Below are 22,430 nucleotides of genomic sequence, written 5' to 3' on the forward strand. Positions count from 1 at the left end.
TTATAAGTATTAAGGACCAGTCTTATCTTTCACATTGAGTTACTTGAAGCAAGCACAACAAATTTTAGAACATCTTTGTGATCTTTGATGAATAAAGTAAAATAAGAACCTAGCATATTAATGAGTACTTTAATAAATGTACCTCAAAGTGTCTGGACAGTAATGTACCTGAGGTTAATAATTATTAAAAGACACAAAATTCCATTTTCCATGTAACATTTGTATATTAGAACCCAACTTGGTGGAAGAGATAAATTATAAAAGACAACAATTGCAGAATAACAGTGAGTAGATAATGCAGGAAATATACACTGTTTGCTTCTAATGGCAAATGTCACTACACAGCAATATTCCTTATTTTGATCCAGGTTCCAGTACCATAATTGGAAAAGAAAATCATTTCTGACAGTGCATGAAGATTAAAAGAGAAATGGTCTATGATTTTGCCCTTGCACCTACCCTCTTAGTCTCACCTCCTCCTAAAACAACATCAAGCTTTGATAATGTAAAGGAGGAGCCATCACAGTTTGAATCCCTGCAATGATCAAATACAAGTGATAACTAATGTTAATAAAACCAGTGTAAAAGAATTGCTACAATGCAACAATTAGTGAAAATATTCAAAAATACAGCCTCTACCTACAACTAGGAGAGTCTTTTAACTCTGAATCCTCCTCAGGTGCTGTATGTGATGCACTACCTGCATAATGTATTATTCATTTAACAAATATAAAGGCATAGAACTATGAACCAAATTAACCTTGGATAAGATAATTTGCAAATATGAAATACGTCGAGGTGATGGGTTACCAGTGTCTGGTTCCTTAGATTTTGCCATGAGCTCACAGATAAGAGAGATTTCAGAAACAGAAATTGAAACCTGAAGAGGGTTTATGAACTCAAGATCCACTACAACAGATTCTGCAATCCACAAAATCGAAAAGCTTCAGGCATACATAAGAAAACAGGAAAGAACTGTGCTTATCAATCTTTCTGATAAAATGTTCATCAACAAAATATTGTAAAAAAAGAAAATAAAATTAAGGATCTATTTTTTGTTGATCCTTGCTTCAATAACCCAATTTGTGAAAAGATGGTCTGTAAGTGCCACTTCTAAAACAGAGAAACAAGGAACTGAAACCACAAAACTGTAGAAGGAAACCCCTACAGGAGAGGAGAAATATAGAAATGACGCAACAACATATGGTAAATACAAAGAAAAAACACAAACAAAATGTGTAAATACGGCAGCAGCCCATCCTACTTAGATTCTAGCTAGTCTGTTCCTCCTACCTACCTAGAATTCTTAAAGCTTAAAGAACTTAACAGCTAATCTGAAAGAATTTACCTGCAGAATCCTCAAACTTGATCCTATCTAAACCTAATACAGATCCACATTTTATATGAATTTGTCAGTGAAGAAATGTGATGAAGATTCTATATCAGCGTAAAAAAAAAATTTAAGAAAGAAAACACTAGTTGAATCCAATATGATTGACCCAAATGTAGTACTGAAAGAAGAGCTTATTAGACTCACATTTGAACCTAGCTAGTCCAGAATGCATCAAATTCCACATCATAAAGTCGACTAGGATATTCTAAAAATCAATTCAGAAAATAAAATTAAATCCCAAAGGAAGCCTTTAATGGGGATTTTGTTCCATAATAATATGACCAAAAGATCTTGAAGAGGCAAACTTGTGATTCACCCTTCCTTTTTGTTATTTCCAACTGAAGCCAAATCTTGTAGATTGTCGATTGTGAGAGACTAAACCTGAGCTATAAAGACAGACAATTAACAATATGGCAAGTTCCAATTTAGAGTATGGTGCTAATGACTACAAGCTAAGTCAAGGTTGCAGGTGATCATGAAAATCTTGAAAGCATGACTTAAATTAGTCAACAAAGAACTTAAATGTTCTCAAAGTCTGTATTTAAGTATCATAATAAAAGGTGTAATAGTAAAAAGAAACAATATCAATATGTGGCATTGTGCAACTAAATTTTGAGTGAGGACCATAATTCTTAAAGGGTGAAGATGCAATGCAACACTAAAACAAAAACATATTCTAGATGAAAGAAATGCTACTTTAGACATTATAAGTTCCAGATAAAATAAACATTAACATTTTAGGAAAAAAATTTATTCTTATTTGATAATAAGACATCCTAATTGATGATAGAAATAAAATATACATGTTACAAATGTAAGTTGCACATGCATGACAAAGCATGTGAAAAAATTGTTCATGTTCACGCCATATTCTATTAAAAAGATGTTCAACAGTAAGAAGTTTTCTGTCAAAAGGAAAGATAAATGCAGCACAATTCTCCATAATATTCAAAAATCAAATGCTGCTGTAAGGTTAATAGATGTTTTAAGTTAAAAGAACATTTGTTAACTGCTAACACACCTCCTGCCACACATACAGGTGACTCATCGTTTCTTTTTGAAGAGGATTTTATTTGTGAATCCAGCCAGTTGGATCTACCAGTGGATGCTGAAGGAACCAGTTCTTCTTCCAAAGACTGCCACAAACTTTCACTTACATGGACCTACGAATGTCATTAATCAATATCCACCTCAAATAGTATAGAAACAATAAGTGACTAGAAGATTGCATTTTAACAGCTGGATACTCAAGGCACCAAAGAGTAAAGCCAGATCAAAAAATTGCACTTTATAGTTTATACACAAACAAATACTTGCATGCAGATATATACACGTGCACAAAACTGCCTACCAACTCCATATGCACGTGCTGGGAATTATACAGATGCTCACACATGGGTGAACCAAGCTTTCTTTAAGTTTGATTTATTGAAGTGGAGTTTGCATTTACACATAGCTCACACTCAAGAATGATTGTAGGTCTAGCACTTGTGATAGGCTTCAAACCAGTTGAACAAGCTCGAGCTAGCCCATTTGAGTTCCAGGAAACCAGAGCAACAATGATCTGAGACCATTTTAAATTTTAATTATTTATTAGTTTCGGATGTCTTTTACAGAATCCATAAATTGTCACATGACAACATCTACTATAATCTTATATTAATTACCAAGATTGTCCAAGAAGAAAAAGGAAGACAAACAAAAGAAGGGAGACAATCATAGGTTTGATTAAAGATTCTAAAGAAAAAGGAAGAAAATATGCAATGAATTTGATTCCCAAAAAGAATTTTCTTCTTGATTGAAGATTACACGGATATGGAAATATATCAATGAGATATACCATAAAAAACTGATTCTCCACATCAAATCCAAAAGTGAAAATTTTTTATAAAGAAAAGTCGTAATGATTGATATACCTCAACTTATGATATGTTGTAATCTTCACTTATCTCTATATTTTACTTTTTTTCTTGTACCAAGGGTTTATAAAAAAGAAAAAGGGGATTGTCATCAAATCAAAGAATGAATAGCAATGTCATGGGATCAAGTCTCATCCATGCCACTTACATAAAAAAGAAAATTGGTGGCATGCATCAGACCTACTTGCCCAATATTTAAAAATTTGAACTCTCATCAAGTAAAATTTTCACTTAAAACATTAGTTTGGTGGTGTAACAGACCCATTCACCAAAAGTTGAGGGGGTTTGATACCTCAATCGATGACTTTTGCCCTTGGAATATTGGTATGATGGTGGTGGTGTGCTAGATCCACTTATTAAACAATGGTCTAGGTGGTGGTACATATCAACTAGCTTAGCTAGTAAGCTAATTGACATCCTAAATAACATTGAATTTAGGACTTTGTCAATAATAATGAATTCTCCCCATAGTATGAATTTACCTTTTACAAAATAAAATTGATGAATATATATCTTTTTCTATATTATGTGCGATTGGTGTTAGTAAACATGCACTTTGCACTTCAGTGTCAGAGTGTAACATTAAAGGTAAACCAAAGTGTAACATGCTGTTGGGATTTATACAAGCAAGGAAACAATTGCAAAAGTAGAAGGATATAGAAGAAAGAAAAGAAACAAGCACTGTTATTCCAGCGTAGAAGTGGCAGGCAAAAAGGACAACAAAAAAGATGCCAAACAGATAAAAGAAAAAACAGGGAAAAAAAGAGGGCCAAGGACCATGGAACTAGTTTCTAGCAGAGACAGCATGGGGAAGGAGGATAACAGAAGAGAAAAGAGAGGTGAGTATAATGGATTTTTGTCATGCCTGCACACACAAAGTGAAGTTGAGGATGGTTCAAGAACTATTTGACACTGCTCATGTACATCTAATCTGTGAAACTCCTATATAACATTATGAATAAGCTTTGGTTTCTACTATAAAGCCATTGTGTATATATGCAACATTTTTTGTTAAACTTACTTGAATCATTTCTGTGATCCTGTAAATTTTCCAGCTTAGCATCTTACACCATGGTTTGACTCTTAAAAAGAACTTGTATTATGAATATCAAAATAAGAACTAGTCAAGATTTTTGGTTCTAGCACAAAAGATTAGCTTTCGTACTTCAATAAATGAAGACGATTTAAGACGAAAGGAACCTGTGAAAAGTAAAAAATTAGCTTACATCTGAAGGAGATGCATATGTTCGAAAATCTTCATAGAGAACTTTGAGCGAGGCCATGTTGATAACAGGAAGTCGAAGTTTGTAAACCTCAAATTTCTTTCCCATGCTCTGATGCGTAAAAAAAAAAAGAAGCAATTTTCAAGATTAGCAAGCTGTGACACCAAAAAATGATACGAAAAAAGCTATAGGCAATACCTGAACAATATGAAAAAAATCATTAAGGAACATATTTTGTGTTGCCAAGGACTGATGGCTGCATGCTAAAACCTCCAGCATGTGTTTGACAGCTACATCAAGAATCCCAATAAAAGAATACCACCTAATTACATCATGATAGATGAGATGCAATGCCTCAAAGCTATATATATTATGAAAATAAAATTAAAAAAAATACCTTCCAACATTATAGTGAACATGATCAGAGATATAAGTCCAACCATTTCGTTTATAAACAAAAAGTGCATTCCTGTAAGCCCGAATTGCATGATGTCTCTGCACTTGATACAATCAATACTTAGCAATTAGCATAGAAATTTTCTGACAAGCTTCAATCTCATAGATATAAGTTTGTGTATATGATCATAGAATTTCGCACATAAATTATGTACCTGATCAGACATGTAGTAACGATTACCAGCCAGAACAAGATGAAAACCATACTTGCGTAACATTGGAGGGCTCGATAGCAAATAGCAGTATGATGCCTGTTCAAGCATTACAGCTGCAAGCAAAGAAGGTTCCTGATGGAAAATAGTTGATCAGCTGCAAATTTAGAAACTAAAGAGTCAAAAGTCATCTTTTTTAGTGTAAAGTACCTCATTAGATATGCGGAAATAAATATTTGCTGCATCCTTAAACTGGCCCCTCGCTTTGAGCATTTCTGCCCACCACAGCCCACACCTTGAAGCATTTCGCTGACTAGATGACCCAATTTTCTGAATAAAGATTTGAAAATTATCAAAAGGCCTAATAACAGCATAGAATAGATATACAAGTTGTTTATTTATTAATAAAACCATGATTCGCCTTACCAAAGTGTACTGGTGTACCAACCAGCTATTGATATGGTACATACCAAGATGTACCAAGCATACAGACACATGGTACATGGAGACATACCGATGTATTGCCTGTACCAGTCCTCTATCAGACCAGTATGTACCGCCCATACCGAGCGATACGTCACGGTACAATGAATCTTGAATGAAACATCCATATGTAGGATATAAAAATGAGTATCTTAGGTCAATTATTTCTACACCACGAACATATAATAACAAGACCTAGTTTATAATCTTCAGCCACCAAGACCAACAATGTCATCACAACTTTACTAGACAAAATCAAGGTAAAAAGAGTGTCTAAAGTCAGTACTCTTTAGCTTTATGTGTTGACCAAAGATTTACCCGGGCATTAATTTTGATGGATATATACATATATGTACACATATATGTACATATATACATACATATACATATATATACATATACATACATATATATATATATCAAGGATTTTAATTTCGAATAATACTGTCCGCTACCGGGCAATATCGTCGATTGGGGCTGTTTCCGCCCTGTTACCGTCCTAAATCGATCGTCACTACCCACTACTGGGTGGTATTAAAGAAGGGAGAAGAAGAGAACCAAGAGATCGGCATCGCTCTCCTTCCTCGTCTAAGGCGACTAGGCCTCGACGTCGTCGGCGAAGAATCCTCGACGTCGCGGGGAGAAGAAACCGAGCGTCGAGGCGGCGTTTCTTCTCCCCACGCAAGCAAAAGAAACAAGGCGATGAGGCAGTTGCCCTTTTTTTTTACTTATATGTATATATGTATATATATATGTATATATGTATATATATGTATATGTATATGTATATATATATATGTATATGTATATATATATTCATGTACATATATACATATATATATATATATGTACATATATATATATACCGAGCTGTATACCGAAATGTACCGCTCGATATATAGTACCGTATCGTATCGAGAGAATCTCGAAATTTAGGTACGGTACAAAATTTCAATCGTTAATATATATATACATATATATATATATATATACATATATATATATATATATATACATATATATATATACACATATATATATATACACATATATATATATATACACACACACTATCAAATTGTAAAGTTAAAAATTGCAGGACAAATTGCTCTGCTACCAGTATCATACAGGCCAAATGCATATAGGGAAAAGAAAATATTTTGGATTGACAATAAAGGAACTGAAAGAGGAAAAAGGGAAAGAACGATAGTTGAAGATACTAATGAAAAACAAAAGAGAGAGGAAGAGAAGATAATAACCAAGCTATGGCTCCTAAGCATCAGACGATGGTTGAAGATACTAATGAAAACAAAAGAGAGAGGAAGAGAAGATAATAACCAAGGTATGGTTCCTAAGCATCACACAATAATTTTAGCCTCACACCATATGTGCCTTACAAACAGACAATAGCTTTGCACCATCTAAGAATAAGTACCAAAACTATTCTATAACTCGTCTTGTAAACGAAAGCCTCACACCTCCACATGTGACAGATAGATGGATGGTGATGTTGCACCATTGGGGATAACCACCAAACTCAATCTAAATCTAAGAGTCACTCGTAGCCTCACATCACTCACACATATGTTATGGGGAAAAGATATAATCATATAAACACTCTGTTAATCTCATATTACAACTCCCACATCAATAAGGTCCTGGGTAGTAGTAAAAATATTAAAATGGTTTGTTTAAGTCCTCACTCTATATCATTCTGTCTCTCTTTATTTGCCATGCTTGGATTTCTCCTTGTATCTGATTAGCAAAGAGCATCTATAAGGGTACCTTGAAGAATTTATGGTTTTGGATTTAAAAAAAAAGTTATGTTGTTGGTGTTTTGTGTATTAGTTTGACAAAACCCTATTCAAGCCTTGACTGGGTTTGCCATGACCCTATAACAGCATGCACAAAAACACACAAATTGAAAAAGAAAAACACAAAAGAACAAGAGAAAGTAAAAGAGAAGAGTTGAACATCACCATCCAAATGGAGATCTTGTAGTCAAGATATTATAAGCAAAGCAACCAGAACCATAACTGATATTCCCCCTTTAAACCAAAAATATTATGCAAATAAGCTTTGCTATGATCCAAGCACCTTCAACTAAAAGCATATGATTAACAACTTAAGAACCTCATGAATAGCTAATTTATCTTATTGACAAAAAAATAAGTACGATGTCACATTATTGTGGAGAGTCACCTAAGGACAAAAATATAAAAGAACATAAATAAGCATGCACCTAGTCCCACAATTATGCCCCTTAAGATAAAGTAACACACAATTTACATTGACATGTCATAGTCTGGAAGAAACATAAATTGCAAATACAAAAACTATAAATGTCTTAGGATAAACTTGATGAGTTCCTACTTCCTAATGATTGGTAGAGTGCCATATATTTGAGAAGAAAACATCACTTTACCAAGTATGTAGTAAAGGCACTTTCCATACAATACTCGGAATCCTTTCTTGATTGATCCAGCATAAAGTAGCAAAGGCCAGTCATTTCCTGCATGAATGGCATAGAAACCCCCAGAATGCATTAGCTTAAATAACAAACTGATGTAACATATTAGTTAAAACACTTAAACCTAGTCTGAGAAAACTAACAAGTAAAATAATTCATATCAAAAAGCACAAGGAACTTTCAGTGAAAGTACACACAAGTATCATGATCTGGAAGTGCTCTGCTAGCACCAGACACACAAATGTAATTTTTTCTTGATTTCCAGCAGCCAGGTCTCCTTTGAAACAATGTCTTTGCTTCCCACAAAATAAGCCCATAAGAATCAACACATTTACAGTGGGATGTATATTATCATCCTGCATGTTATTCTCAATAATTTGGAGTTAGGTGCCTTCCCCGAGGGTGATTTGTGGGTCTCCAGACAACTATTTTTTATTTTTTTCATATGGACTAGAAACATTTTAATCAATAGGAAAAATATATCTTGATATTATACAAAGAAAAAAGTAACACTTAAGACTGATTGCAATTTCACTTGAATAGGTTCGTATCTACCTGTATTTACCAATCCGGGCATAAACCATTTTGCGGACAGCTCCCATCTCGGGCGGTCTGATCTGGTCCACAAAAAAGCCTTCTTGCAATCCCTAATCACGAGCCCTTCACAGAACTGCCTACCTCCCCTCGCCCACCGCATGCTGCCAACCGGTGACACTGTCTCCTATTCCTACAATGCCGCCGCCTCTTCTTCCTTCCTCATCTACCTCCTCTTCCTCCATCGCCTCCTCTTCTTACTTCCTCCTCTTCCTTCCTACATTGCCTCCTCTTCTTCCTTCCTCTTCCTCCTCCCTCCGCCTTTCATCTTATTCCCTTCTCTTCTCCATCTTCTTCCTCTTCGGTACATACCGATGTACCAAGTGGGTTGATCCATCGGTACCAACAGTATCGGGTACAAAATTGCAATCCCTGGCCAAAAACTTGTCCTCGTAACTCATATTACGCCTTGATTTTAATAAATAAAAAGATCGATATTCAAACTTATTTATTAATATCTCTACTTAGCATGATTCATTGTTCTTGTTGATCCACAGATTTCACTAGACAAACCATATTAAGAATTCAATCAACCACTGATGAACTCTTTAGAGTAATTAGTTTCTTTGCATAATGTTTCTTCTAACCAAGGATATCCACTCAACCAATTTGGTTCGTACCGACTGGTATTTACCGATCCAAGCCCGAACCTAGTTCCGAACAGCCTCCATTTTGGGTGGTCCGATTTGACCTTATTAAGAAAAACTTTAAAACTGAGTAAATTAGGGCTCATAAACGCACGAAGCCTGTGACCCCTTTGTAGCCACCCACCACTCATCAAGTACTACTAACCTCAGCTATGCTTATTCCTCTTCCTCCACTGCCTCTTCTTCTTTCCTCTTCCTCCTCTCTTCTCTTCCTCCACCACCTCCTCTTCTTCCTTCCTCTTCCTCTTATACCTTCACCACCTACTCTTCTTCCTTCCTCTTCGGTAACACCAATGTATTGTGTGTGTGGGTAAACGACACCGATCAATACATACCGATTCAAGTACCCCCTGTACGAGACTACAATCCTTGCTTCTAGGGCGTTTCAAATGCACGAAGCTCCTGTCAATGCAGTCTGTGGAGGGTCAATGTACATAGTCTTACCTCAAAATATAAAGCGGTTGTTTCCACCTTTTTTATCTTCACTTCAGTGATATTAAAATAGTAGTTAAAGAAGAAGGGAAGATAAAGGATATTTCATTGTTATCATCAAATCTAAACAGAATCTAGGTAGACCAATTGAAGTATAAATTTATTCCAAAATCTTCTTCCAAACATTGATATAGCAATACATCCAAAGCTCGCACCACATCCAAGCACTTATGATGTGTCGCTGGCCATTGTTAAGGTACTACACCAATATTCTTCACTGAAATTATGAGAAAGGACCACACTAAGTGCTTCTGGATAGTCCAAGTAGTTCCAAAGCTATGTGAATGAATATTAAGCCCTGGAATCAGGAACATAAGCAGATTTTTATACATTCAAATATCAGTATTTGAAAAAACAAATTGCTGATTCAAATTCTATAAAGCAGAAGATATCAAATTAAGTTAGTTGAACTCATTATATATATATATATATATATATATATATATATATATATATATATATATATATATATATATATATATATATATATATATATATATATATATATATATATATATATAGTTATATACATATATATATATATGTATGTATATATATATATATATGTATGTATATATATATATGTATGTATATGTATATATGCATATATGTATATATATGTATATATGTATATATATGTATATATATGTATATATATGTATATATATCTATATCTATATATATATTTATATATGTATATATATATATGTATATATGTATATATATATGTATCTATATATATGTGTATATGTATATATGTATATATGTATACACACACACACACACACACACACACACACACACATATATATATATATATATATATATATATTAAAGCAACAAGAGAATGAATGAACCACATTTTAAGGCAAGAAAATGCCTCAGTCAAATTAGTAGAACAAACAACAAGAGTTACCTGCACACCGGCGTAACGCTTCCAAGCTTTATCGAGCTTGTAGTCGGTAGAGAGTAAGCGATAATTTGACAAGGCAAGTTCATAGTCCCGTAACATAAAGGCATAGTCAGCAAGAACTCTTATCTGAGACTCAATAGAGCTAAAAGTATAACTACCACAAAAAATTTCAAAAAAGAATATTAGGCATACATGGGATTACATATAAAACAACATAGACAAAATGTTACTTAGTGTCTTACATAGGACCATTAGCAGTTTCAGGTGTATCCTCTTTCCCTTTTCTCCACCATAAGTTTTTTATCTGATTTCTAAATCCTTTCCTCGTTGCAGCGACCTACTTAAAAGATCAGTTAGCATGCTGAATCAAGATCTTAACTCTAATAATGATAAGTTACAAAAAATTACCTGCTGATTGAGGATGCGTATCTTTTGCTCCACGTGAGGAATAACATAATTAGAAGAGAGATCTAGCATGAAGTCCCTAACCTATAAAAAAAATGTTCATATAAATAAATTTCTTGGTGATCTTTTGCTCAGCAAACATTTACTGCAACTATGGAAGCGCCAGAGAGCAACTGCAGCAAAATGAGAAATGTTGATTGTGACCTAAGATATGCCCCATAAAGGCATAAACCCGCATGTAATGTACATTGTTGTTTATGGCTGTAAATGGACAACCGCCTAATTATCAAGAAATATTAAGAACAATATAGCTTAATGTATTCAAGAAAATATCTGCTAATAAATGCTTTATGTACCATCCAAATTTACTTTATTCACTTTTTTTCCTTTTTGGGGCACAGATAGGCAATGGACAACATGTCAATCTTTGCATCTGGCACAACTAACCAGCAGTTACCTAACTTAGTAAGATGTGAGCAAAAATTAATTGTAGAAGAACAAATGTCACAGAATTTGGAAACCGGTTTCTGACTTCTTAAAGATCTTCTGATGCAAATCTGAATGCTCTACGTAAAAGATTTTCACTACCAAGCGTAGGGATGAGACAAGATGAGAGAATCCGATAAAAAAAGTGTCCAAATGAGAATTTGTAGATCACTAGAAAGAAAGAAAATTTGTTTCTTAAGAGATATTGCATTTTTATGCAAAACATAAGATTGACATAAACAACTAAAGCAATTATTTGTTGCATGCTTACCGCATTAATATCATCAGTGCTAAGGAAGCAAGCAATATCATCATTACGCAACACATGACTTCCCTGTGTACAGTTGAAACACCAACAACAAACAAGTAAAACATCAAACTATTAAAAAAAACCATCCATTAGTCGAAACAATATTCATGCTACTATGATCATGAACTTACATAAGGCATCCATTGAATATCTTTCCCGTTGCCGTTCGCACTCTGAGCAGAATTAATACACATCAATTTGCAATTTGAGCCATAGGTATTCCTCATTTCTGCTAAAATGCTCGTTATCCTTAAAAAGAAGGCAAGTCAACCATTATTATCAGCGTAATAACAGTGATAAACTGTAATGCTAAAAAAACTACTGTCTGCAAAAGGTGGCCAAGCACGATCATGTGGATGTGGTATAAAGTATAAACTATAAACTATAAAGAATGCAAGATAACATTGTTGCATGGTTTTATTTTATAAGAAGCATAACAAATACTGCAATAGCCACCTATCTGATGATCCAAGTTCAATAAATCATTACTGACTAATATGTCTAGAGTTTGTATAGTGTTGCAATCAGCGGTGTGTGGCCAGCAAGGTTTGATATTTTGGCTGTTGAACCCATGCCAGTTTATGGCCAGACTGGTTTGGGTCCGGTCAGGGAGAAGAGGTGTACCACTACTTCAGGCAGGCTAGTGGCGGCTAGCAGCAGATATTGAGAGAAAAAATTGGGAGAGACAGAGACACACGACCTCAACAGGTTCAGTTTAATCCTGTGAAAGACCCATAATCGGGTGGTGGGTTTACTGCCTAGTTCAGGCCCAGTAACAGGCTGAAACAGATGGTAAATTCCAGTTCACATGGATTATTGCCCAATAAAAACCTATACCGGACACAAATCACCAAAATGGGATGGTCTGAGTGTCAGTGTGGCCCCAGACAGGTAACTCCTGGCTTTTAGGTACCAATCTGAACAAAATGGAGTACCTTGCCACAATAATTTTTGTTGGTGTATCTAAGAAAAAATATTATTAGCAACATAAAATGGAATTAAAAGATCGAACACTTAATTTAATAAATGAATCATAGTATAAGGGCACAATTAAACCTCCGAAGAAACACATCCAAGCAAAAATTGCCATGTTGCATATCCTATGTATATCGGTCCCCTCTCAAGTAGGAACGGTACAAGTATCACATACCAAGTGCCAAAAATGGTTGGTATAGCTACTAAATCAGCCATGTGTGTCAAACAGATAAAAACAAAATTTGATGGTTTATAATAATCATCATTTATGATACTTGTCTCAAGAACACATCATGTATCATAACTACATATCTCATTTTATGACCAGAACAACTACATCCTTAGTATAATTTCTATAAAAATATATGTGAATCAAGTGGGCATTACATACACAATAAGTCAATAAAAACAATACAGCGCAATGATTCTAACAGAATGCAACCAATACACGCCTAAAAAATCTGTTGTAATACATCGATTTAGTCCCACATTGAAAGTAAGGACTTTATAAGAGTTGCACAATTATTAACTTGAACTTAGGCATTTTTGTTGGTAGTTCAGGCTTGTGATAAATGGTATCAAAGTCGATATAGTTTTGGTCATGGTGAGGGGTTCAGAAGGGGTTATCCGTAAATAGGAATATAGGACACGTCATAGTGTGGAACCATCACTAGGTTGGGCCTCATGTACATCATGCTAGGATATGATTCTAGACTACGAACTATGTCGGTCCTTGAGAAGAAACCAAACCCTTAAAAGGTAGAGATTGTAACATCCTAATTTAATCCCAATCAATCAGAGGTGGGTAAGGACTTAAATTAGTTTATAAATGCTCCATGGGCGTACTACCATTAACTTCGTTTAATGACTTCTAGCATTCTAGATCAATGTTTTAGGCTCAACAAGTTAATGAGTCGATCAGGTCATGATAAATACAAGCCTAAGCCTCAAAATGGTGTGGGTTTATGAGGCACCAATATTAAAGTCATTTTATTTTGTACATTATATTTCATGTTGGAAGATTGAATGTCTACCATATGATGTATGTGAATGAAAGTCAAGAATCTCATTCCCAGTGAGCAATGAACTGGATCAGGATTATTCTAGGCTGAAAAAAGATATAGTCCTATCAATATACTAGTCGGTATCAACCTAAACTAGAGTCACAACGAACTGTATTGGTCAATGTACTGCACTCCATTTCATTCAAAGGTATATGCTTCGTACAGAGAAGTCTGCACCTCAATAATCCTCGTATCAGTAAGCACCACCTGTATCATGTGGTACGGGCTGGTATGGTGATCCATGCATATCTATGGCATGCCATGCACTCTAGGACCAAAGCAAGACCAAAATTGAGAAGAAAAGGCAAACTTAGCAAATAAAAAATGGAATTTCAAATTGAACCAAAAATACATCAGGAAGATCAAACCAGAATGATTGCCTTTGCAATAGAAACATAAAATAAATACCAAAGAAAAGAAACAAAACATGAAAAGAAAAACACACCTGTAGGTCATCTCCATTGTCAAAACCCTAACAGACCTCCTAAACTACATCTCACATATATTACCCCATTATTTAAATCTTAGAAGACCCACTAACTACCCAAACCTCTCATTAAGTGAAAGAGTTAGCATTAGATATTCCTTCTAAAAAGGAGAAGAGAGGAGTGCTATCATTTTCACTAGCATCATGTCTTAAATGAAACACAGATTTAAACAGAATCCAACAGCTAAACTGTTGAACCAATAAACTCAAGAAGAATAAGCAAACACTGTAAAAACAGAGAGCAAAAACCCGATAAATAGTATTGAATGTAATCAAAGAAAACAAGAATTACTTCTCTGGTGAGCCATCTTGGTTATCATGTAAGAGTAGATAATGCTTCAAAACCTTTGGGTCCATTACACCATCACTCAGAAGGGATGGTAATTGATTGGTATTCAAAATATCAACAAATCTATTGATAGGCTGTTCATCTTTTGATGACACCACAAGTAGACCTGCAGAGTGATCCATAAGCATAACCATGCACAAACAGAAGAATAGTGTAAGTACTGTAAGCCTTTCCCACCTTAAAGAATGCCAGAATGAACCATCAGAACACAACAATGTTGAGACTGTATACAGCTGATTACTCAAATTCGAGGAATCAAAATCAAAGATAAGATCCAGTTCTTACATGCCACAGGGTGGTCAAAAGTTTCATGCTCTGAAAAAGATAGTGTTCGAATAAGCTCTTTATTGAACGTCTCTATCCATGATGGGCATAAATCTGATTCTGAATCTACACAGAAAACCAACCAAGCATTAAAACTTGCTAGCTTCAAGACCTTTCAGGATATCTTATGGTGAAAGAAACTGAAACTTCATCGGCAGAACAAGCACTACAACATTCAAAATGACATTGTGTCAAATCCACGATCATCTTCAATAAGAACTTCTCACTAGAATTGCATGTTATATGTAGATCTTCACGATGTAAATTGTCAGATATAGAGCGGAGGGAACTGATCCATCAAGTAAATGGAAGCAAACCGTGTCCCGAAAGCATATAGGCTCATGGAAATAAGAAGACATTGGAATAGTCCACACTCCACAAACAAATTGGAAATAGCATTTTATGTTGGTTTCCAGATTTCACAAAAAAAAATACAAAACTCACAAAAGATTAACTTAGTCAATATGTCATAAACTGGAAAGGACAAGTTCCCAAAAAAAAAACACAGCACCTTTCTTCTGTAGCTTAGGGAATCTGCAGAAACTAAAAAATTAAGAAGTTTTACTGAAATTCAGCCAAACGCCAAAGTTTACAGTCCTAAGAAAGTTACTTTCTAAGAATCATAAAGAATGGTGATGTGTAAATTTTCAAAAGAAATGGGAAAGCCTAAAGCCCAGAATATTACTGCAAGGACTAGAAAATTCACAATATCTGTGTCACTTATGCAGTTAGGCTTACATAGAGGTGAGATATTTATAAATAAAAGAGTGAATACAATGCATAAGGCTCCCTCCAATGCAGGACCCTGGCATGATCAATGTACACATCTTTACCCCTACAATTAGAGAGGTCGGCTAGAAATTTTGCTCCATCATAAATGGATTTGAAGCCAGGGAAACAGCTGGTCGCAATATTTCGTCGGGTTTCTAAACATTTTTTTTATAAGGCTTGGAAGATAACAATTGTTATAACTAACATTATTGAACACACTAACACAGCATCTAAACTGGTCTGGGCATAAACCGGAATGTGGACCACCCAATTTCAGGCAGTCCAAATTCGATACAAGGCATGTCATTTGGTAAGCTCGGTTCGGTTTTTTATCTTAAACAACTTCTTTTTAATTAGATATTTAGATTAACCCTAAGTCCCTTACCCACCTTGTACCGCCTCCTTTATGCACAACTTCCTTAAACTCGCTTCCCTTTTGCCACCTGCAACCGCTGATCTGCATCTCATGCCACCTGGTACTCCACTCCTCTTCCCTAACTCCTCTTCTCCTTTACCTCTTTTTCTTCACCTCCTCCCTTTCCCTCATCCTGTCCCTCCACAATTCTTGGTACTGCAATGCATGTTGATGTACCATGCATCAATCCGCCAGCATAAACCCATCCGGTACCAAAATTGTAGAACCTTGATGCCAACCAATATTCAAATTCACAAGCTAAATGGCATGAACACTATTAAACAGAGCAACTAAAAGCGCAATGATGGTCCCAATAATTGCACAGGCAAAGTATTCTAAAATGGTTCAAATAAACCACCATTGAGGGAAAAAGGGATCCAAGTTATGCCAAAACCATTTTTCTGTGAGTAGATCCTGCATTGTTTCATCTTGACATCGTGTATACAAGGATGTCGCATGATATCAAAAGGCACAAATAATAGGTTTTATTTATCAGCACAAGGCACTGACATGTTCTAGAATCAGAAATGCAAATGTCATGTCATTATATCTAAAAGACTTGGATTGATTGCACCGTCAAATTATTTTGATAAAACACTAACAACCAAATGCATATGGTCTGATAAAACTTGATAATCCAACTAATTAGAACTTTAAAAGTTTGTTAACCATGTACCTAAAATCATATTAAATTCCCAAACTCATTTTACCCATGTAATAGATAATGAGATGGCCAAATAAATGCAAGTTGGTTGGACATCAAGTGCTTCATGTGGAACCAGTATCCATACCGAAAACCTTTCCAAATGCAATTTTAAACAGGCCATGCATTAAAAGCCTGTCTCCTTGAAGTGTCAACAGATGGAAAAAATATGATAACAAGCCCAAGTGTTGATTCCTATAACTGGCTTATTCCCAGATGTCAAGGACTGACAATGAAGAGAATACCATGTTTGTATATCTAACTAAACTTGAAAATCTATAAACTTATAATCAAGGTTTTAGATATCTATCAATACCAGTTTCAACAACCAGCATACTGGTAAAGTACTGAGATACAAGGTGGCATACCGTGTTGGTGTTACTGAATAAAAAAAGTATAAATAAGTGATATCAAGCAGTACCTAAATGCATGGTCCATAACATGTGTTTGGTCGGACCAGTAAGTATCAGTCTGTACATACCAGTCTAACCAATAATCTATGCCATGATTATAATCATTCTAGTAAAATTACTATTTGTTCCAACATCCAACTAAAAGAAATCAAAGACTCGGCCTCAAGTATCAGCAGTCTCAACATTAAATGAACCTCTCATCATGAAAGTATCAGTCTGTACATACCAGTCCAACCAATAATTTATGCTATGATTATAATCATTCTAGTAAAATTACTATTTGTTCCAACTTCCAACGTCCAACTAAAAGAATCAAAGACCCAGCCTCAAGTATCAGTAGTCTCAACATTAAATGAAACTTTCATCATGAGAGTTATCATAATACATGTACTTTAATTACTGTAAATGTACTTTATCTTCAGCAGACCATGTTCTTTGATCATCCCACAGTTCTTTTGCTCTACATGTCATCAAATTTATTTTTATTTCTAGAGATTATTTTTCTTTTATGAGGAGAACACAGTTGTTAGTGTTGCATAAAATAAGGAGTTGAGAAAAAGGAAAGAAGTTGTCACTATCCGGAAAATAAAAGCAAGATAGCCAAAAAAAAAAAGCCCTGATTTATCTTGGAATATAAATAGAGTTGCAATTAATGAAAACAGTTCACAAGTCGCTTACGAGAAACTTTTTTTTTTGTGTCAACCTAAATTTCCCTCCAAAAAGTGAACACTCACTGGTCTACAAAGCCCAAGAAAAGACTCGAACACCTTTCCCATATACTAAAAGCTTCCAGTTTCTTATTCAGATAAACAAGGATGGAGAATACAAATCCATGCAAGTGAGCATAAACTCAAAGAAAAAATATTAAATTAAGAGACGAAGGGAAGCCATCTCACTCTTGAGCAAGTTTTCCAGTTGTGGTGGCTCAGAAATCAAATCAGTGAGGGTCTTTTGGCTGGCATCAAGAACCACCTTCTTCAAATGCTCTTCTGCAGCCTGATTGGAAACAACCAGTGTCAATAATATCATCAGATAGACAGTGGACCATTCAATGATTAAACTAGCATACCAACTACAAGCTACATATCCTGCATCGAGACATGCATTATAATCAATTTATCAGAATAAGCATCTTGCTGCATTTCAAAGCATCAAGTGCCAAATAACAAATCTTACTCAGACACTGATAGTAATTGAATCATTTGCATATGTGTACTTGTTTATTAAAAAATTGTAAATATACTTAAGGCTGCTAGATCCATTTTAAACTATTATTTAATTGAAATACACAGACAAAATTGACTATCAGTTAGCAGTAACAAATAATACACTAATACAGCTGTGTCCAGACAAATCAGTGCCATAAATAATAACAAGACTGAACTCATGGTAGAGAAAATTAGTGACCTATGGAATATGGATAACACCCCATTAGAAATATATCATATAATCAGTTATATTCTATGGAAAACATACTTCTAAATGCTTGTAACACTCATAGCAAAATATGCATTGAAATTGAATACAAATACTCATTAGAAAAATTCTTGGATGAGTATCAGTTACTTCATTTAAACATCTAATGTTTTAAGTAATTATAAAAGATCAAATAGTGAGAATGCTTTGTCTTAGCATGAAAATAACAAGAGTTTGATTCCATCTTAATCAATTCTCAAGCATGCCATTCCAGGTTGATTCAATGTCAGGTCCAGTTTTTGACTTAAATGGGTTAAGCCAACAAGTTAAGGTCTTTACCTTCCACTCCTGTGGCACAGATCAGCATGCCACCACACAGTGATTTAAAAAGCGCTAGGCGCCAAAAGACGCCAAGGTCCAAAAACGCCCGAGGCGCTAGGCGCTCGCCCGAGCGAAGCGAGACGCTAAAATATAAAAATATATAATATAATTAATAAATATAATTATTTAAAATTTTAAATAAAAATATGCTATTAAATTAAGAAAATCTATTAACAGTATTGAAAATTAATCATTTCAAATAAACTTAATATTAACAGTATACTGTATACTGAGTCTGCTGACTGAGAAACGAGGAAGCAGCGGCGAGCGGCGACAGCGACAGCGGCGAGCGGCGAGCAACGGCAGCGGCAGCGGCAGCGGGAAAGGGAGCGGGAGCGACGAGTAGCGGGAGGCGCGAGCGGCGACAGCGACAGCATTTTCGAGCAGCGACAGCGGCGAGCAACGGCAGCGGGAGCAGGAGCGGCGAGCAGCGGGAGGCGCGAGCGATGACAGAGGCAGCGTTTGCGAGCAGCGACAGCGGCGAGCAGCGGCAGCGAGAGCAGGAGCGGCGAGCAGTGGGAGGCGCGAGCGGCGACAGAGGCAGCGTTTGCGAGCAGCGACAGCGGCGAGCAGCGAGATCGGGATCGGGATCGGGAGTGGCAGCGGCAGCGGGTTAGGGTTGGGTAAGGGTTATATCGGTTTAGTTGGTTCGATTGAACCAACTAACCAACCGAACCAGGACCGAACCAGACCTAAAATCGTGGTTCGGTCGTCTTGGTTTACCTAGGCGCTCGCCCGAAGCGCCCAGGCGGCGCCTGTTTGAAGCGCGCCGCCTGGGAGATTAGCGAGGCGCTCGGGCCTCGCCTCGCCCGAGCGCCTTTTTCAATCACTGCCACCACATGCTGTAAAGAACCCTCAAAAGTAATATTTGCACTTTGTATTAGCATTCAGCCATATAAGTCTTGGCCTACTCAAGTAAAACATACTGAACTTGGCACAATTGAAACTGCTAGGCATGGACCATCTTCAAGCATCACCTAACACATCAAACCTACCAGTTAAGCAAAAGAGGTAAGCTCTTGCGCTATAACTTAATACAAACTGTCATTCTTAGGGGATTAGTCATCCCACTTAAATTTTACAACACCTAAATCACTTTGAATGGTTTAATAATATCTAACCTCTGAAGACTAAGGTTTGAACTCCACAAGACTAAGCAGCAACTAGTGCTATCAGTATCAAGCAGATGCAAAAGGAATCCATATAATTGCTGCACCACTTCCAAATACATTTTTTTACTGAACTTTCATCATTTCTATGCATCACTACATTAGATAGATATTTGATACAGCACCCTCCAACAAGTAAAATTACTCCACCTGCAAACTAGTGCATGTAACTTATACAGGTTATCGTTATACCTAATGCAATTTCTTGGTGCCAGATGTCTTGATGAACCATTGCAAGTATAAATAGAGACTATCCTTACATAAAGAAAATAACTAGATGCAATAAGCTGTCATGATCAGAAATACTAACCAACAATATACAGTTACCTCATAATTTTGCAGGTGTATGTCAGAGGCATAAGCCAGTCGCAGCTTGAACATCTGTAGCCTATAAGGTTGATCACTTGCAGTACGAACAGGTACTGAACAAGAAGCACACTACATTAAAACTATCTGATGGCATAAAAACAATAACATTAAAAAAATAAAAAATACTTTCCCACCATTAATTTTGTTGAACACAGAGAACGGAAGAAGCAACTCGATAAAATTTAGTCCATTCTTTTGGCAAGCATCTTCAACAAGCGGAGTTGAAAGGACCATAATCACTGGAGTAATCTCTTCCTGTAGCAGTCTCCCCAAATAAGATCTTAAAGGATCCATTTTATATTCCGAAGGTAGTACGATTAATCTTCTTCCACAATAAGCTTCTGGAAATTTGTGGTCTCGGGAGGAGGACACCACGTCAGATCAAATTTCTTAACTGGCAGGCTTCCATCACCACAGAAGTATGAAATAGAAAAGCGTCAGGCGGTGCAGAATCACAAAACTGTTCAATTGTTATAAGCATAAAGAATGTGAATTTCCAAGTCTTGAAAGAATATCCATGTGCAGAAGAAGATACTTGAAAACTTAGAAAAACATATCATGCATTCTAGCAACTTTTAGTGACGTTTGTGTAACAATAACATAGCCAGACATTCTATCTTGTCTTGCAACAGTATTATAATTTCATAAAGCATTGCAATAACAAGTAATGTTTACAAAAAAAAAATGCAAATTGATCATCAAAGCCGGCACCCAGGTCTCCTGGTGGTTGAGCATCCTCAAGTTCCCAAAGACTCTGCCTCATCATCTACTGCTACTTTCTAAGTGAAGAATAGAGCAAGCTAAGAGAAGTCAGTCATAGACATTCACAAGTATCTACAGCTTAGAATTAAGGGTCACCATAAAGCTACTACTGCAATTACTGAAAGTAGTTATTTTAAATAAGACTACCACTGGTTATCGAGTAAATTTTCTCACAACCCCCAAGTAAATGCATGACGATCGCACAGACATGTTCCTTTAGCAAACATGACCAGAGGACAATTAGCAACCAGAAAATGCTATTTACAGCCAATATTCTGAAACCAATATCCAAGAAAACTTGGCTGATATTAATGAAGCTAGTAATACTACAGAAGAAGGAATAATGGCTCTACAACAAGTAATCAAGTAATGTTTTCTCACAGACCCAAAAAATGCATAAAGATCGGGACAATGCAAAATTTTCTCACAAAGCCCCCAGAAACGCAAAGCGATTATGCGTTAGCACAAGATGTATTCCTTTAGCGGAAACGATCTCAGAGCAATTAACAACCAGAGGATGCAATTTTCAGCCGGGATCCAAGAAAATTGGATAACGTCATTAGGAAACTAGTAATACTCCAAAAGAGACTATTGGTTCTAGAACAAGTAATCGATCTCACGAACCCCTAACTTACAAAGATTGCACCGATGCATTCCTCTAGCACATACCCATAACCTCGCCAGGCACTCGATGAATTAAAACTCCGAAGAACCCACATCAAAGAACGATTAACAACCGGAGAATGTCACATTCAGTTCCAACCGAGACCAAGATCCAAGAAATTTAGCAACTACACCAAAGAGAAACAACAATCCCTAGCAGAACCGAACTCTAAGCAATCAAAAGCGCGCGATCGAACGGGAAAAAATCAAGATCAAGAAAGAAAGA

The 22,430-nt window shown here is 35.9% G+C and overlaps 1 protein-coding gene across 3 annotated transcripts in view; it reads right to left on the reverse strand.

The window, feature by feature from the left end:
• LOC135611286 (uncharacterized) overlaps positions 1-22,430 on the reverse strand; it is a 29,962-nt gene that overhangs the window by 7,307 nt on the left and 225 nt on the right. Inside the window, exons 2-21 of one of the 3 annotated variants that reach the window (XM_065106901.1) lie at positions 20,914-21,239; positions 20,738-20,832; positions 18,341-18,440; positions 15,104-15,202; positions 14,762-14,924; positions 12,075-12,192; positions 11,905-11,967; positions 11,151-11,231; positions 10,985-11,079; positions 10,746-10,896; positions 8,052-8,138; positions 5,354-5,473; positions 5,147-5,278; positions 4,933-5,030; positions 4,734-4,857; positions 4,539-4,646; positions 2,415-2,556; positions 811-921; positions 640-700; positions 460-535 (exon numbers count right to left, since the gene is read on the reverse strand). In XM_065106901.1, the coding sequence (XP_064962973.1) occupies positions 460-535; positions 640-700; positions 811-921; positions 2,415-2,556; positions 4,539-4,646; positions 4,734-4,857; positions 4,933-5,030; positions 5,147-5,278; positions 5,354-5,473; positions 8,052-8,138; positions 10,746-10,896; positions 10,985-11,079; positions 11,151-11,231; positions 11,905-11,967; positions 12,075-12,192; positions 14,762-14,924; positions 15,104-15,202; positions 18,341-18,440; positions 20,738-20,832; positions 20,914-21,073 (2,184 nt within the window). In that variant the 5' untranslated portion in view covers positions 21,074-21,239. Of the gene's footprint in view, positions 1-459; positions 536-639; positions 701-810; positions 922-2,414; positions 2,557-4,538; positions 4,647-4,733; positions 4,858-4,932; positions 5,031-5,146; positions 5,279-5,353; positions 5,474-8,051; positions 8,139-10,745; positions 10,897-10,984; positions 11,080-11,150; positions 11,232-11,904; positions 11,968-12,074; positions 12,193-14,761; positions 14,925-15,103; positions 15,209-18,340; positions 18,441-20,737; positions 20,833-20,913; positions 21,240-22,430 lie in introns of all 3 variants that reach the window. The other 2 variants (XM_065106899.1, XM_065106900.1) reach the window with 2 other exon arrangements.

Source organism: Musa acuminata, chromosome BXJ2-4 (assembly GCF_036884655.1).
Source record: "Musa acuminata AAA Group cultivar baxijiao chromosome BXJ2-4, Cavendish_Baxijiao_AAA, whole genome shotgun sequence".
NCBI classification, from domain to species: Eukaryota; Viridiplantae; Streptophyta; class Magnoliopsida; order Zingiberales; family Musaceae; genus Musa; species Musa acuminata.